An 18,140-nucleotide genomic window follows, 5' to 3' on the forward strand; every position below is an offset into this window, starting at 1 on the left:
TCTAAAAGTTCAGTTCAGCAAAAATGTGTCAACAAGTCTGGTGAAGAGTGGTAGCCACCAGGAGCATTAATACTACACGTGTTCCACTGGTTTCCAATCTGTTTGGGGCTACTTTCACAGCACCAGCAGTTCTTACATTTGAAGTCCTATACAGTGTAATTTCTGTTTGCTTGATGGCATGCCTACTTCCATATGTATCTCCATGATCAAGGTCCAGTAATTAATCTCTGCTGAAGGTGCTGCTGCTTTGAGAAACTAGGTTGTCCTTGACAACTAAAAGAATGTTCTCTCTTGCTGCCCCATGTTTATGGAATTTGTTACGACTGAAGATTCATCAGATATGAGAACTTAGCCCATTCATATGGACAATTAAGTATAATATAATTGTATTATTCTCCTTGCTGGTAACATAATAATGCTGATTTATTTTTGTATTTTTCTTTGGATGTTGTACTGTATCTATTTTGTTTTTGCTGTTGTTAATGTTTTTTGCTTTGAGAATTCATTGGCATGAAAAGTGCATTTTAAATACTTAACATAAATCATAAGGTAAAGGGACCCCTGACCATTAGGTCTAGTCGTGGCCGACTCTGGGGTTGCGGCGCTCATCTCGCTTTATTGGCTGAGGGAGCCGGCGTACAGCTTCCGGGTCATGTGGCCAGCATGACTAAGCCGCTTCTGACAAACTAGAGCAGCACACGGAAACGCCGTTTACCTTCCTGCCAGAGCAGTACCTATTTATCTACTTGCACTTTTGACGTGCTTTCGAACTGCTAGGTTGGCAAGAGCAGGGACCGAGCAACGGGAGCTCACCCCATCGCGGGGATTCAAACCGCTGACCTTCTGACTGGGAAGTCCTAGGCTCTGTGGTTTAACCCACAGCGCCACCCAAACATAAATCATAGTATCATAGAATTGTAGTTAGAAGAGACCCCAAGGGTCATCTAGTCCAATCCCCTGCAATGCAGAGATCTCAACTAGATCATACAAGACAGATAGCCATCCAACCTCTGCTTAAAATCTCCAAGGAAGGAGCCTGCCACCTTTCATGGGAGTCTGTTCCACTGTCAAACAGCTCTTACTCTCAGAAAGTTCTTGATCTTTAGTCGGAATCTCCTTTCTTGTAACTTGAATCCATTGGTTTCAATTGTAATTCAATTGTAATTCTTGTAAATTGAATCCATTGAATCCATTCTACCCTCCAGAGCAGAAGAAAACAAGCTTGCTTTATCTTACATGGTAGCCCTTTAGATATCTGAAGATGGCTATCATCTCTCCTCTCAATCTCCTCTTTACCAGGCGAAACATTCCCAGTTCCCTCAACTGATCCTCATATGGCTTGGTTTCCAGACCCTTGATCTTGGTCACCCTCCTCTGCACACATTCCAGCTCGTCAGTATCTTTAAATTGTGGCACCCAGAACTGGACACAGTACTCCAGGTGCGGTAGGACTCTAGACATATGTTGATGCTGCCTAGAACAGCATTCAATTTTTTTGCTCCTGCATCACACTGTTGACGCATGCTAAACTTGTGGTCTACTAAGACCTCTCAATCAATCCTTTTCACATACAGTATAGTGGACACTCGTTGCGAACGTGATCTGTGCAGGAGGCACGTTCACAACCTGCAGCGTCCGCAACCCGCAGCACCGCATCTGCGCACACACGGGTTGCGATTCAGCACTTCTGCACATGCGTGAGCACCGAAACCCGGAAGTAACTCGTTCCGGTACTTCTGGATTTCGGCACGTCCATATCCCAAAAACGTGCAACCTGAAGCGTCTGTAACCCGAGATATGCCTATACTTGCAACAGGTGGCACTTAATAGTCTCCCTTATACCGAGTCGGTCTCTGTTGACTCGAAATACCTCTTCAGGGTTTCAGACAGGAGTCTGTCCATCCCTTCACGGAGATGTCAGGACCGGACCTTTGGTGTGCATTAAGCTTGTAAGAACATAAGAATAAACTACTGGGCCAGGCCAAAGACCCATATAGTCCAGCCCTCTGTTAGCCAGGTGCTCAAGGAAAGCTTGCAAGCAGAACCTGGGCACAGCAGAGCTCTCCTGCGATTCTCAACAGCTAGTATTCAGAGACCTACTGCATCCTGACAACAAAGACAGGACATAAACATCAAAGCTAGCAGCCCTTGATAGCTTTATGACTCTTTAGTAAATGAAGAGTTCACTATCTAAACTTGATATTGTAAAATGTTATAGGCAACCTGCTGGCCTTGGCCCAATGTTGTGTGGATGGAAGGAAAAAATGGGAGACAGCCGACTTTGACATTTGGGTCTGTCTGCTGCCGGCACACAGTCAGCAACAGTGTGATCCCCATTCCCTGGGTCAGGCAGCCCTTGACAGAAGGTTCTCTCCCCCCCCCCCTTGGTAGAAGCACATCACACTGCCTTTCACCACATCAAACGCGAAACCTGATGAGTCTGTCTTTGCACATTACAAGCAACAGACAGCATAAAAATTCAACACCGAAATATCCATCACTGATAAAGCTCCCATCTCAGAGCGGCGGCTAGATTAGGAATTACCTTTTTGGAAAAGAAAATTATGGGCTGCTCCTCCTTTAATTGCACTCTGTGTCTCCCAGGAACAATGTTGCAGCAAGACCAGCCTGGCTTTATCCCTTAGCCAGGGATACAGCTGTTGCAGGGAGCTTGTATCCCCAGTCCCTGCCAGAAAGAATCTTTACCCCTGCCAGTTGTCCTGGGGCTTCAGAGCTGAAGGGAAGCATCCTCTGGCCTCTTCCATTAGCCAGGGATCGGGGACCTGATCTGGCTGGTGGGGCCAGTTGCTCCTTAGCTCCCCTACCCCATGTGGACCAAGTGCAGCCAACCTGCCAATCACCTGAGACCACAGAGATGCTGGGACTTCAAAGCACCACTGAAGGATACAAACATCCGTAGGCTTGTTCACTGCCCATCATCTGATGGGGGGGGGGTGACTTCAACCCTGCTTTTTTCAGGCAGGATTTGGCAGCACAAGCAATCACGTTCCTCATGGGGGACTCAGCTGCACAGCTCATCGAGTGACATCTCTACCGGCCTCATATTTATCTTAATATATTGTTTCTTTATTAGATTTCCTCCCTTCATCTGAGGATCACAGGATGGTTCACAATATAAAAACACAAAAATACTTACCACAGTAACAAACAAAAACAATAACCCCCCCCCCCATCTCAGTTTAAAAGATGGTTTAATTAGTCAAAGGCCTTGGAGAAGAGGAATTTTTTTGCCTGCTGCCTAAAGATAGGTAATGAATGTGCCAAAGAGTCTCCCTGGGGAGCCACCACAGAAAAGGCCTGTTCTCGGGTTGCTGCCCTTTTGACCTCTCGTGATGATCACCTCATATGATGATCCAAGGGCCCCGTTTTGTTGATATGGGGAGAGGCAGTCACATATACCATCAGGAGTGGGACAAGTGGGTGTGGTTTGAGGAAAACAGCTTCGCAAGTGAAATTGGGACCCATGCCAGGTCAAATTTAGCCTGCAGACTGGAGGTTCCCTAACCACGAACTATTGGACCGAGTGTATATGTGTGTCTACTATTACAATCTATGGTGAGCTGCCTTGATCATGTGATTGAAAAGTGGGGTATAAATTTTATACAAAAATCAAAATGAAAAGAGGCAAAACCTATTTTCTTCCCCCAGCACACTATGCAGCATTCTATTGCTTTTAAGCTGTATCTGCACATGCTGGTTCCAATGCCACAAATAAACTGGACAGGGAACCAACTGCTTAAGTTTATGGAGTTGTGGGAAATAAGAGCAAAGTGTTGTCCTGAACATCTAGACTGGCCTGAAGAATTAGTGCAAGTATGTGTCTGCCAAGCTGAGAATCATGCCAGTGTTCCCAAGCAACTGGTATTCAACTGGTAGAGGAGGGAGAAAGGTTGTTTTCTGCTGCTCCAGAGAAGCGGACACGGAGCAATGGATCCAAACTACAAGAAAGAAGATTCCACCTAAACATTCGGAAGAACTTCCTGACAGTAAGAGCTGTTCGACAGTGGAATTTGCTGCCAAGGAGTGTGGTGGAGTCTCCTACTTTGGAGGTCTTTAAGCAGAGGCTTGACAACCATATGTCAGGAGTGCTCTGATGGTGTTTCCTGCTTGGCAGGGGGTTGGACTCGATGGCCCTTGTGGTCTCTTCCAACTCTATGATTCTATGATTCTATGGTATGATCCACCTCCCTGTGATGGGGAGATGGATCATAGCCATGCTGGCTAGTAGCCACTGACAGCCTTAAAGATTGGGTGCCTGACTTTTTTTTTGTCCAGCCAGGTGTATCCAAATTGTGCCAGGCCTACAAAGGAAAGAAAGGTGGCAATGAGAATACCTATAAGGGCTGTTCTCTGGTTCTGGTTAACAGAAGTTCTCTGGATGATCCATTTGATGTGCTCCATCTTATTCACACCAAGTCAGGGCAAGCTGTCAGGACAGCAGAGCTCCTAAACTGGTGGAGCTTCTTTGCCAGCTCTTCCTCCGACAGTACCCCTATTCAGACCATTAAGAATGCCTCTGCTGAAGATGACTGTCCAGAGGTTTTTTTCCAGCCAGAATTCAGTGCCGTCACCTCTCAGGTAGGTGCCGTTGCCATTATAAGAGAACAAGGGAAGTGTTCGTGGTGAGCTCAAGATATTCAACATAAACAAAATATTCAATACAGCTCAATTATACTTGAGAGGTTAAAAGCCTGCTTGAAAAGAAAAGCTTTAATTGTCCACATGAATGGGCCAAATTCTCATATCTGATAATTCTTTAGCCGTAACAAATTCCATAAACACGGGGCAGCACAATGGTACATACATGGGGCTTGTCTTGCCATGATAATGAATGACTCCAGCCACCTCAGACTTCATGCAAACAATATATTCAAAATGCAAACTTAGCACTGCAAATTCACCCAGAGTTCATGCCAACATATCAACAAATAACATGAGGATATGAAATATGTAGTCATGTAGAAGAAATGCATTTAAGAAAAATGGTTATTCCTTCATGTCCACTAACAGGACTTCTTGTGGTTATTTCAGAGCTAAATTTCAGAGCAATTTTAAAAGCGATCCTTTATGCAAGTTTCAACATGTTTAATACAATTAAAATAGACAAGCAGAGCATTCTTACAATACTTTATATACACAATGTTTTATGTGACAGATGTGCAGGTATATTAGAGGAAGTGATCATCCTAATGAGACTGCTTAACATTTAAAACAGAATATACATGTTCTTTCAATCACCAAGCAAAAGAATGAAGAAGAATACAAGCAATTTTAAAACCAATTTTTGTTTACAATTCTTTTTTTAGATGAACGATCTCAAAGGCTTGCTTGAGAACAGAGATTTCAAGCAAAGTTGTACAGAGCCAACCTAAATATGTCATTGGAACAGATCCATTTGTCGTTAATGTTCTTGAGAACAAACAACTGGTGAAATCCCATCACTGGATCATCATCCACCTACATTAAGAGAAGATGACATTTTAGATTCTTTATAAATATGGCCATCATGTAAACAGAAGCCCCATAGTAGTCTTAAACATAATAAAGCAAAATCCAACCAGATTTAAGCCCTTTTATGCCTCGCTGATTTTGGTGAAAAGATAAATCAGTGAAATCTTACAGTATGTCATTTTGATTACATTGTACCTTCTGTTTCATTTTATGTGGCAGATGTATTGTATAGCATCTAACACACACACTTTCCATTTTTATTGCTCGGTTTATGATACTTTAAATAAATAAAATTCTGTTCGGACGCTTTAATGTTTCAGCTTTAACACTGAGGTAGCCAAAGATTTAAATGCTTTGCACATGCCAAAGATGATATTAATTTTCAAACTTACCTTTAGCTGACCAACAACCATACTAAGGATACAGTTGTCAGGAGCTGGTTGGTGATCTTGGGATGTTATGTTGTGCTGAATTTTTTGGAAAGGGAGTCTCTAGTACCATAAAGAGAACAAGTGTTAGACCTGCCTAGTTTACTAGATATAGCATACTAGCAACATGCAAACACATGAGAAACAGACCAAGTCAATCAGTGCTCTCCTTTCAGTTCCTCGGTTAAACTATTGGATTTAATTATTTTAAAACACTTACACAACAGGCAGCAAGCTAGCCTTGCAGGGGGTTGGACTAGATGACCCTTGGATCCCTCCCAACTCTACGATTCTATGAACTACTGATTTTAAGTAGGAACATACCAGCAACTTTTCCATGATTGATGCTTTTCCTTGGTATTGCTGCCCTTCCCATGATAAACAAGAAGCATCTGTCTGCAAAAAGGTATACATTACTAAAACCTATACATTAAAAAGACCAAAGAAAAGCAAAGTACAGAGATTCAACCCCTAGGTATGCCTTCAGGGAGCTCCACTCCTCATCGTACTCAGCTTCCCACAAGTGTCTGCACCCATCCCCAAAGTTTGGCAAAATCTATGGTAGTATTTTCTGGGTCCTTGGCTCAAACTGCAAGCACTTCACATTGGAAGGGGGGAACACTGTGACTGATAAGAAAACACACTATTACGCCTAAAGTATTTGGAAAACTTCAATCACAAGACTCTACCTTCAACTACCGATAGGAATAAAAGGAAGCTGCCTGGGATCTAAAATTTACAATATTTTGTTATTAACAAACACGAAGAACAACAACAACAGACCCAAGTTTTGGTTAGGCACCACAATCACATCTTAACTTTTGCTGCTTTGCCAAAGATGCCAAGTCAATAACCCAGGACCAATGAGAAAACAAAGGTCTAAACAAAGGTAAATTGGTACATACATAAAGTGAAGCTAGTTGTTCCCTGTTGGTATCAAACTGCTGGTAATAAAGTTGTATAAAACTTGTTCCAATTTGCTCCCAAATGGGTCTTTCTGCCATTTTGCACACCTACAAAGGGAAAACTAACATTAGGAATGTTTAATTAATAAAACCTAGACAGTCACAAGCCCACCCATAATGGAACTATGTCTGGAGGTATAAATGTACAACGTAAGCCGGTTATTCACATTTAAGCTTAGTAGGAGTGAAAGAGTGAACATTAAAGTTGCACAAGAACTCAGATATGAAATTTTCAATTTATTGTTTTCCTTTTGCTTATCATTTGGGTAAGACAGTACAGCGGGATCTACTGCTGATAAAACATGTTTAGGCTTGCCCTTGATCTTCTGGACAAACTCAGAATTTACTTGGAAACTGGTTGAACTTCTAAGTAAACATATATAGGATTTGGCTACATAATCCAATGAAACTTTTCTTGGAGTAAGCTCAGCTGAATTCAGTGGGACGCCCACGTAAACATGCCTAGGATCAAGAAGTAAAACTGCAGTCCATTGTGCTACGCAGGTAAAAGTAAATCCCGTGGGATGCAGTGGGAACAGGCATGCATAGAACCGCACTCTGAGGCTGCAGCCCTAAACATGCTTACTTGGAGAATATCACTGAACTGAAGGGGACTTCTGCATAAACATGCATAGGGTCATCAGAAACGGGTCCAGTCCGGCATGGGCTTACTTCGGCGTAAGGGCGGATCTCCGATCCCACTAAACATTCGTGAGATCAGGCTGCGCGATCCACAAACGCCTTTAATGGGGTTCCTCTAGCTTGGACACCTCACGTGCTGACTTGGGAGTAAGTAGATAGATGCCCCTTCCGATTAGGCGTAAAGAAGCACAGCGCCCATTTTCATCCGGAGGTCGTCAGCGGGGAAACTAACTGTCGGCTCCACGCTCTTGATCTCTCGCGAACTTGTGAAAACGCAACGAGGTCGCTTCTCTTCACTCACCGACCCCCCAGCGCCGCCACTCCCCTCCCAGTTTTGGAAAGGCCACGTGCTACTACTACCGCCCCTGCGTCTTGCTCGAGCCCGGGGGTAGGCGGGGGTCAACTGCTCCGGCAAACGCTGGAAGAGCACTGGGGAAAGCGAGGATAAGGGAGCAAAAGCGAGAAACTCGTGCACATCTAGGGAAAGGATCGGTGCAGGAAGCAAGCTCCTAACGTGCAATGCCAGATCAGACCGCTCTCTTTTAAAAGCAGTTATGCGTTCAAAAGCTGCACCCACTTCCAAACTATGCAGCGCCCAGCGATTCCAAACCCCGCTCCCCATCCCCGGGGCGTTGCACGCCTAACAAAGCCCGCCGTTTGCTCCCCAGGCGTGGATCTGGGCGCCCAAGCGGCCGACTCACCCGGCAGCTTGTCCGCCCGTTGTGGTCGCCTGCGCGCTACCTCCTTCCCAGCTCGACTCCAACCCTCGGCTTATCTCCAACCTATCGCCAGCAGCCTACAAAAGAAGTGGTTGGAAACCGATTCAGATTTTAAGCTAAAGGATTCAGCCACCGCGCAGGATGCACGGGAACAACCTAGAGGGGGGCTTCTGGAATCCGACCACCTAGGGCTTGAAACGCACGTGGGGATGGCTCCCCCCACCGCGTCCCGGTTGGGGGAATGAATATATGGAATCCACCCGCATTTTGGGAATCACAACACACACAGTAACTCTCTGGAAATTTGGCGCCATTATAGAAGTCTTCCCGCCCCCTGAAAATAAAAAAAAACTTTCCCGTATCCCCACCTCCTTAGCAGCCGCTTCTGTCCAACAAGCACGTGGGTCACCGATGCAAACTCGTTAGAACCATCAGATGGCGCGCCGACCCCGGCGATTTAGAATACGTCACACCCTCTTCAGCCAATGGCAGCCTGAGCGCCGCCACCTCAAAGGGATTTGGAATACTGGGCTGGCTTTGATGTTCGCTCCTAAAGCGGCATGTTAAGAGACACTTCCTTGTTCTACTCGTCGCAGTGCTGCTCGGTTAGTGGCTACAAAATTAGCCATGCAGAATCTTTGGCATGAGATAAAACTGGGAGAGCATGCATTAAAATCCGTAGGCGAAAACACGAATTTCTGGCTCAACTTCTGCTTTATACGCGTTCACTCTTTCAAAGCTTTTGAGGGAGAAAGGTTATTGGGTGAGAATTCACAGCACAATGAAAAGTATTCGCCTGTAAGGTGCCAAGGACTCCTGACAAGAGGTCAGCAGAGCTAAAGCACAATCCTGTGGATGCCTATTCAGAAATGTGTCGATTTAGTTCATTGAGACTTTATCCCAAGTAAGTGGTTGCAAGATATCTCTGCTGTTCCTCTGGAACGGGTGCCGGAAATGGTTGCTGGCAACCAATGTTAATGCTAATGTTCTTAAGTGGGCTTTAAAAAAAACCTAAAAACCATATAGCTGAACCACATATTCCCCTCAAAAGAAGCCTAGGAACTGTATAGTTTGTCAAGAAAACTGGGAATTGTAGCTCTGATGGGGGAAGCTACATTTCCCAGGATTCTTGGGGGCTTTAAATGTACGATGTGTGCAGTGCCTACGAAATAAGAAAAGCTGAGCTAGATCAGACTGTAGTCCCATTCTAACTGTAGTTTCCTAGTGGCCAGCCACCAAGAAGCCTATGGGAAGCTTGCAGGCAGGGCATGAGCCCAAACACCGTATTTTTCGCCCTATAGGACACACTTTCCCCCTCCAAAAATGAAGGGGAAATGTGTGTGCGTCCTATGGGGTGAATACAGGCTTTCGCTGAAGCCTGGAGAGCGAGAGGGGTTGGTGCGCACCGACCCCTCTCACTCTCCAAGCTTCGCGCAGCTCTCCGCAAGCCGTGGGAGCCCGCGCCGGGCTCCCGCAGCTTGCGGAGAGTTGCCTGCATGCTGAAGCCTGGGCGCGCTGAGAGTTGCCTGTTCTGGGGGCTGGGGTCGGGGGAAGCTCAGGCTTCACCGCCCCAGCCCTGCGCCTGGGGGGGAAATAAATTCCCCCCCCTTTATTTTCCCCCAAAAAAACTAGGTGCGCCTTATGGGACGGTGCGTCCTATAGGGCGAAAAATAAATATCCTCTCCCTACCCACCAATAACTGGCATTCAATGCCATTACAGCCTCTGATACCTGAAGTGCTACACAGCGATCACGAACAGTAGTCATTGATAGCCTTATTATCCATGATTTTTTCTAGTCCTCTTTTAAAGCCATTTAAGGAGGCAGCCATCACATCAATGCAATATAGGTTTAACTATGGAAAACAGCAGGCCATTATTCAGAGCCAGTGTGGGACGATTAGAGCAGGTGTTGCCAATGGACACACGTGTGCCCAGAGACCTTACCTGATGTTCATAGGTTCCTTTCCCCCTTCTAAAATGAGGCTTGGGAGATGCATTCTGCTTTAGTCGACATGTTATGATGTGTGTGGTGCCCATGGGTTTCTCTGGTTTACAAATGGGCCCTGGGGCCTCAAGGGGGCTGGCAATCTTTGTTGAGACTAGGGTCTGGGAAACCCGTGTTCAAACCTTCACTTAAGCCATGAAACTCGGTGGGTGACCATGGGCCATTCACCATCTCTCTCCCTCCCCTCACAAGGCCATTAGAAGGATAAAATGGGGAGAAAAAGAAGCTAGTATACCACCTTGAAGTCTTTGATGGCAAGCTGGAAAAGAAGTAATAGTAGTAGTACTACTACTAGTAGTAACTTTGCCGGATCTATCCCTTCTCCTCCAGCCTACGCACAGCTGCATGGCTTACCTGCCAACTTGCTGAATAACGAGGTTACTGTCTTTATCTTGGGACCACTTCTGATATGGCTGCTTTGGGGAAGAGAATTATGGAAGGAGCCACAGTCATATAATCCATCAATCCATTGCCACAGTTAGCACCCACAGACCACTTTCTTAGTAAAATTATTGGAGCCGCTGTTCTGTCTCTCACTGGAGATACTGCCAGCATTGCAGAATCTCATGTCTCATGTCTACTGGTTGTAGTATTTGGACTTAGTATAGTAAAACAGTTAAGAGCATTAGCCAGGTATTTCTTTCTAATCTCAACACATCTCAGTGGGTGGCTGTAAGAAAACTACTAACATTAAGTGTCGTATTGTCTTATAATGTGGGGGTACTCTTACTAGCTGACCTCATAGTGCTGTTGTAAAGATTGCTGGCAGAAATGTGATAGAAGACTGACACTGTCAAAGGTAAATATGGTTATTACTCGGATACCAATTAGGTTCCAGTGATACAAGTTATAATGAAGATAGTTTGATACTGTCAAAGTTGTTCAAATGTAAGTTAGTGTATAAATGAAATTGAACAGCTGAGAAGAATTGTTCAATTGTTTAATAAATAAAAACAGTTTGAAACAAGGTTTTTTAAAAATAAACTATTCTATGAAAACTTATGGTTTTCCTCCGCTATACAGTATGCTGTTTTAATGGTGAAAAGCAAAATCCTTATTTTAAACACCTTGTGTATATAACTACTTAGAAATAAATTTGACTGAGGTTAATGGGGTTTGCTCTCAGGTAAGCCAGTTTTGTTTTACAAGTTTACTTGTGCTCGGTGGTACTGTTATCTACTTCCAGTCTATCTTCCATTTCCTGCAATTCATCCTCCAGTTCATTTTCCAGTTCATGTGAGGACGCAGTGTCACTGTCCCAGTCATCTTCACTGTATTTGTCCATTAGGTATTTCTGAGGTGTAATTCCATCATCAAAAGGTTTCTTGGGTTTCTTCCACCTCACTTTCTTGCGCTTTTGTATCTCAGCCAGCTGTTGCTTCTGCTGCTCTGACAATCCAACTCCTTCTATTTCCTTGTCCTTAGTCATTTTTTTGTATTCAATTATTTGCTTATTTAATGCATCATGATCAATTCCAAACAGATTATCATACATGCAGGAAAGGGACGAGTCCAAGTATGTGGTGGCTTTGGTGTATCGTTGTTCACTGCAAGAAAGGGATAAAAAAGTAAGAACTGTAGCCCTAACTGTATGTGATACTTGTCCCTTTGCCGAATTTTTGCTGATTTCCCCCCACCCACTGCAGCCCACAATGTTCTGGAGGGTCCCTCGATTAGAGAGACAGATACTGCACTGTAAGGAAGGGAACACTGAGACTACAGTAGGAAGGAAGGAGGTGGTCTTTCACCCACCACAGGCACACAACTCTTAACCAAACCAACAGTAGCTTGAAAACGCATCTTAAAATATTTTAACTAGTTTTTCCAAAGCGTTACATTTGTGTTTATGATTTTACACCTGAAATCATTTTGAACCGATTCCTTTCCTTCTTCTTCTTCAGGCCCAAAATCAGCAGTTGCCAATAACTTCTCAATCTGCAAGAAAATAAATTCACATGCATTTAAGATATCCAGAAATAGGGCCGTTTCTTTGCACAATCAAGAAGTTAAATAAGTTGTAAGCCCTCGTTTACAGGGCGGGTGGCGCTGTGGGCTAAAGCCTCAGCGCCTAGGGCTTGCCGATCGAAAGGTCGGCGGTTCGAATCCCCGCGGCGGGGTGCGCTCCCGCTGCTCGGTCCCAGCGCCTGCCAACCTAGCAGTTCGAAAGCACCCCCGGGGGCAAGTAGATAAATAGGTACCGCTTACCAGCGGGAAGGTAAACGGCGTTCCGTGTGCGGCTCTGGCTCGCCAGAGCAGCGTTGTCACGCTGGCCACGTGACCCGGAAGTGTCTCCGGACAGCGCTGGCCCCCGGCCAATAAATGTGAGATGGGCGCACAAACCCCAGAGTCTGGCAAGACTGGCCCGTTTGGGCAGGGGTACCTTTACCTTTAAGCCCTCGTTACCGTGCCAGTGGTCCGGTACACATGACATCATGGTAAGTCAATCTAGGGTTTACTGTGTGGATCAGGCTTCCTCAACCTCAACCTGTTTTGAGACTACAATTCCCATCATCCCTGACCACTGGTCCTGCTAGCTAGGGATCATGAGAGCTGTAGGCCAAAAACATCTGGAGGGCTGAGGCTGAGGAAGCCTGGTGTGGATTCTGAAAAAGGAGCAAACCTTGCCTACAGCTAGTGGTTAGTGAGACAGTTTAATCACAGGCCTGGGTCTGAACGACAAATCCTTGACTTAGCTTGGTGCGGTATGGGAGCAAAAAAGGACCGAGGAGGAGCAAAATGGCTGCAAGCTCATCTCCAGGAGCTTCCATGTTTGTGCACTTCCAGTAAGCCATAGCTTGGCTTAATGTGTTGTGCAAACAATATGCCCCTGAAATGTGATAACGCCTCTCAGTTGCTTGGATGGATGGATGGATGGATGGATGGATGCATGTGTAGAAAATTCTGACATACACAATGGGAATGTAGCATATTGTACACAGATAAGTGTTGTACCAATTGATTTTACCATTTTTGCCACTGGCCACAACCCTTCGCCCTGCTCACTGCGGACATGTGACCCCCGTCCACCCAGCAAGTTGCTCATGAGAGAATGTGGCCTTTGGACTGAAAATGGACCCCACCCTGGATCAGCCTAGTGCAATAGTATATTTCTGTTAACAAGTTGCTACGAATGCATCCCAAAATGGCTTTTCCTGGTTTTTGTGGCAGTGGGATGGGGGAGGGATGGGAGCAGCATCCCATCTCCATGATGCAATTACCCTGACAATGCATATTAACAATACAGTTATGCAATTTCTTCCTTACCTCTCTTATAGCAGCATCTTCTTTGTCTCTGACAAACACTAATGAAGGAACAGTTCCTAGGACCTGATGTGAAATCAGAAGGTGTCTGTAAAAAAAAGAAGGAAGGAAGGAAGGAAAAACCTCTAATATTAAAATCAGCTACAATTTTGTTAAGTGTTTGGAGAAAATGAAAATCAAAAAACAAAGATAGAATGAAAAAAATGAAGCACTGTAACATCTTATTACTTTATTGGAAAATTATCCAGTTTTCAAGTGGAAAGTAGGCCCACCCAACTTTTGTGGCAAACCCCATTCCACAGGGCCATGTCAGCTAACTGTACCCTTGCGGGGATTTCCTGCAAAGTGAGAGTGATGCACAGGAAACAAGCCACTCTTTCCTGTTTATTCAGCAGAACAGCTTCCTCTTCTAGAGCAGATTCTTGCAGATCCCAGTCAAGTAGGTACCAATGAAGGGAAGCAGAAACGTATTTTGTATGTGTGTATTTGAAAAGTAACATGGACTGCTCTGTGTATACACAAAAATGTTATTTTGAACACTTGCATGAAAGTGTATTTGTTTGTGTGTACATGAGCAAGCATGCATATATGTCTGTGCATGTTGCATATGAATGTAACTGAAGGAAAACAGTACATACATGTTTCCGCATGTGCTGAAGGTGCTTGCGAGCCTAACGGTGTAACATAAGCAAGCTAAAGTTGGGCATTTGAGTAACAAAAACACAATTTGACCAGTTAGACCAGGAATGGCCAAACTTGGCTCTCCAGCTGTTTTGGGACTACCAACTCCCATCATCTCTAGCTAACAGGACTAGTGGTCAGGGATGATGGGAATTGTGGAATTGTAGTCCCAAAACAGCTGGAGGGCCAAGTTTGGCCATGCCTGAGTTAGACAATCATATATTGGCAAACTATTTTTAACGTGTTAGTTAAAGAGATGCTTGAATTGTGAACAGGTTTAATATTTATGCTAATCACAGAAGCACTTTTTAAAGATGAATCACCATCTTTACAGTGTTAGACAAAAGTTTTTATACCACCTACATAGTGGCATTTTAGATTTTGGAAATTTGACCACAGCCAAATAATAAACCAGTCAACTGACCACATATTCTTAAGTCCAACACTCAACGTGCCCTTTTAAAGTTGCCAATATGGCCTCTAGACAAGGACATTCACCCTCCTCTGGATACAACACTGTAGTACCTTATACGTGGACCACTCTTCTGTAGAACCTTCTCAATGTAGTCATCATGTTCCACACTGCCAGTAGTCTTCCAGTAGATACGACATACTGAAAAATCTGATGTGAGGGACGCCTATGGAGTTCAAAATGCCAGTTGTAAGGGCACATTTTACATGGTGAAGAACTCTAAGCTTGGAAGAGGGCAGTGACAATAATCCCATTACATTAAAGAGGTTCAAGAAGAGGATTACTATTACCTAAGCAAAGCAATTCCTGACAACAATACTCGTGTATCTAGCAGTTCACTTCCCATATCCAACTTTTTCTACTTATGCCCGACTTTTGACAGGGAGTGATGAATATCCTGCATTAACCAAGGGTTGGACTACAGGCCCTTTTCCAATTCTGTTACAGTTCTTGAGGTCAGACTGCAACAAACCATCATGAAATCTGTAGAACAGGTTTCATGACTGGGCTTTGACGGTCCTATTACATTTCTGATCTCACAACTTTATATTAGGGACTTTGCTGGATTGATACCTTTTGTACTTGCCTTAGACAGTTCCACGTTGAGGTCATAAACTTCTTGGCCAGCCTCAAAGGTACTCAGGACATCGCTCACAGCTTTAAGCAGAAGAACATTTAGGGTTCTTTTACGTATGCTGTCTTCTGTCTTCACTTTTGGTGGACGAAGCTTTAATATACTTGCCAAGTTGGATGGCTTGTGTGCCTTTAAAACAAAAAAAGATTGCTGAGAGGAATATCTTGTGCATCAAGCATGATCTACTTTTCCATCGTAGTTGTCTTTCCAATTTAAAAATCTGTCTGTGCTTACCAGGGAAGAGCCCAGTGCAGGACTATCATACCAAAACTTCTTCCTTTCGGAAAAAAAGAGAGAGACTATATGAGTTTTATGGATTTAACATGAGCAATAATGTATCAAACATATGTCAAAATACAGCAGCACTATTCTAGGAGAGGCAGAAGCAGAGCTGTCTTTCCCATACGGCTTAGTGGTTCGTTGCGCCAGGGCGCTGGCCTCTCAGGGGTGCCCCAGCAAGTGGGGGAGCTGCGCGGCTTTGCTGGCGGCCTCCCCTTTCCCTGCACACCCGCCAGCTGCGCCTCACCAACTATATGGCTGGCGCATGCGCAGCTTGCCTCCCAAGCCTCTGCGGGGATTGCTCTCCTGCAGCGGCATGGGGGACAGTTGCACACACACACCCCGTGGCTAGCAGGGCGCAGCTTCGCCCCCCCCATCTGTGGTAATATGGGAGCACTGAGCGGATATTTGCACCCCAGCGCTGCATCTGCTAAAGATGACCCTGGGCAGATGCACTTGTCATCTGAGGCCCTTCTCTATGTCCCGCTTCCAGACAGGTTCAGAGAGTGGCAACAAGAGAAAGGGCCTTTTCTGTGGCGGCTACCCATTTGTGAAATGCTCTCCCCACAGAGGCTCAATTGGCGACCTCATTACATGTCTTTAGGATGCCAGGCAAAAACATCCTCTTTACCCAAGCCTATGGCCTTTAAATAATCGAGGGCCTGTGAAAGTGTGGGGGAGAGGACTGTTATTATGATGATGATTTTACTATCAGGCTGTCTGTCAGCATGCTTTTTACTATGTTTTTGATATTTCGTAATGTATTTCTAATGCTGTACACCACTCTGAGACCTTTTGATAAAGGGCACTATATAAATTGAAACAGGAACAACAACAACAACAACAACAACAACAGCCTGGTTTATAATCTTAACACTTACTGGATCCAGGGGTTAGAAGGATTTCACATACATTCTACTTCCCCGCCACCCCCCACCAACTCATAACAATATTAATCAGTGGAAAGTGCTAAAGGAGAGCCCCAATCCCCTCCTTAAGGGGGCTGGGTGGGATCAGAAAAACAATTAATTGCATTTTATGAGCTTCCTGGGCAGCAAGTGTCATTGATACTCTGCACAGGACCTAGTGAATAGCAGTGAGAGCTCAGCTGGTACAGCACCCGGCTCTTAATCTCAGGGTTGTGGGTTCGAGCCCCTGTTGAGCAAAAGTATTCCTGCATTGGGAATACTTGCGGGTGGCGCTGTGGGTTAAACCACAGAGCCTAGGACTTGCCAATCAGAAGGTCGGCAGTTCAAATCCCCGTGACGGGGTGAGCTCCCGTTGCTCGGTCCCTGCTCCTGCCCACCTAGTAGTTTGAAAGCATGTCAAAGTGCAAGTAGATAAATAGGTACCGCTCCAGCGGGAAGGTAAACGGCTTTTCCGTGCGCTGCTCTGGTTCGCCAGAAGTGACTTAGTCAAGCTGGCCACATGACCTGGAAGCTGTACACCGGCTCCCTCGGCCAATAAAGCGAGATGAGCGCCGCAACCCCAGAGTCGGCCACGACTGGACCTAATGGTCAGGGGTCCCTTTACCTTTACCTTATTCCTGCATTGCAGGGGGGGTTGCACCCTCGCGGTTCCTTCTGACTCTACAATTCTATGACTTTATCCTTTCCCAAAAGAAGTCTGCCTTACTCAGAAAGATAAGGAAAGTACTGCAAATCTATGGCTGTCCATTGTTGTTATTATTCGGGGGTGGGGGGTGCGTTACTCACTTCTTTTTAGAGAGGAACTTCTTGAGCTGGTTCCTGGAGCCGCAGAGGGCGGCGGAGCAGCGCAGAGCCCGGCAGCCGGGGCAGCCCAGCGGAGGCAGGCCGAGGCCGCGGTCCTGAGGCCGCCGCCACCAGGCTGCCGTCCCGGGAGGCGGGGTCGCTCGGCTGCTGGCAAAGGCTGCAGCGGCCGCGCTTCGAACGCCCCACATAGCGAGCTCGGGACTCTTCGCCGCGCAGGAGTTCCAAGACCTCCCCGTCGGCTGGAAGCAGGCAGCTCCGCGGCCGCGGCTGCTCCTCGTTGCACCGCAAGGCCCCAGCAAGGTCTGTCGCGGGAAGCCGCCGCAGCGCCCCCAGCGGCCATGAAGCGCTCTTTTCGCCGCAAAGCATCCGCACTCGCAAGCCCTGAACACCTGGCGGCGCCCGGCGCATCTGAGTCGGGAAGCGCAGTCATGCTTCGCTTTCTGATGAATGCGCGCGCGGGTTTGCTTTGCGATCGCTCCTGTCGCGAGGTGGCCGTGCACATGCAGTGAATATTGCTGCTTTGTTATTACTACAATAAATTATATGCCGATGGTGACAATAAAATTATTATTGGGGGGGGGCCATGTATGGTGTAGACTTGACCTTAGGACTGATCTCTTTTTTGGTGATATTTTTAATTTTATTTACATTATTACATTCAATTACACATTTTAACATATGTAAATATGTATATATATATTTTCCTTATTCCTACCTTTGTGACTTCCCTCCATCACTTTACAGCTTCTTTTGTTTTTGTTTCTTATTCTATTCTGTTGTGTATTTTGTTTGTATTTTCTCCATAAAATGTATGTCAATATCTTATCTTTACGAAATTTAGTCAATG

At 45.5% G+C, this 18,140-nt stretch overlaps 2 protein-coding genes and 1 long non-coding RNA gene across 4 annotated transcripts; all 3 read right to left on the minus strand.

The window, feature by feature from the left end:
- Positions 1 to 4,711: 4,711 nt before the first annotated feature.
- Positions 4,712 to 8,744, minus strand: LOC309539264 (nuclear transport factor 2-like). Of its 2 annotated transcripts, XM_082235235.1 has the most exons (6): positions 8,595 to 8,707; positions 8,209 to 8,303; positions 6,806 to 6,913; positions 6,225 to 6,296; positions 5,865 to 5,963; positions 4,712 to 5,478 (listed from the first exon to the last, which is right to left on the minus strand). In XM_082235235.1, the coding sequence occupies exons 3-6, from the start codon at positions 6,902 to 6,904 to the stop codon at positions 5,365 to 5,367; spliced, it is 384 nt and encodes a 127-aa protein (XP_082091361.1). In that variant the 5' UTR covers positions 6,905 to 6,913; positions 8,209 to 8,303; positions 8,595 to 8,707; the 3' UTR covers positions 4,712 to 5,364. The 2 variants fall into 2 exon arrangements, with proteins under 2 accessions (XP_082091361.1, XP_082091362.1); XM_082235236.1 differs by lacking the exon at positions 8,209 to 8,303 and having other exon boundaries at positions 8,595 to 8,744.
- Positions 8,745 to 11,368: 2,624 nt separating this feature from the next.
- Positions 11,369 to 17,716, minus strand: RBFA (ribosome binding factor A). Its single transcript, XM_082235293.1, is given in 8 exon segments — positions 11,369 to 11,780; positions 12,092 to 12,168; positions 13,498 to 13,582; positions 14,701 to 14,813; positions 15,234 to 15,410; positions 15,516 to 15,558; positions 17,276 to 17,541; positions 17,543 to 17,716. Coding segments are annotated over 8 exon segments (1,317 nt in total). The 5' UTR covers positions 17,702 to 17,716; the 3' UTR covers positions 11,369 to 11,383.
- Positions 14,045 to 14,693, minus strand: LOC309539310. Its single transcript, XR_014222814.1, has 2 exons — positions 14,389 to 14,693; positions 14,045 to 14,256 (listed from the first exon to the last, which is right to left on the minus strand). It is a non-coding gene; the product is annotated as an uncharacterized lncRNA (long non-coding RNA).
- Positions 17,717 to 18,140: the final 424 nt, after the last annotated feature.

The sequence above is a fragment of the Podarcis vaucheri genome (assembly GCF_965113315.1).
Source record: "Podarcis vaucheri genome assembly, chromosome: 8".
Taxonomy (NCBI): Eukaryota; Metazoa; Chordata; class Lepidosauria; order Squamata; family Lacertidae; genus Podarcis; species Podarcis vaucheri.

Bases quoted from the DNA above. Each gene is read 5' to 3' on its own strand.
- LOC309539264 (XM_082235236.1), bottom strand. From the start codon at position 6,904: ATGGCAGAAAGACCCATTTGGGAGCAAATTGGAACAAGTTTTATACAA. The intron at 6,297-6,805 runs GTATGTACCAAT...ACCTTTTTGCAG, and splicing joins AACAACTAGCTTCACTTTAT to ACAGATGCTTCTTGTTTATC. The intron at 5,479-5,864 runs GTAAGTTTGAAA...CTCTTAATGTAG, and splicing joins TGGTTGTTGGTCAGCTAAAG to GTGGATGATGATCCAGTGAT.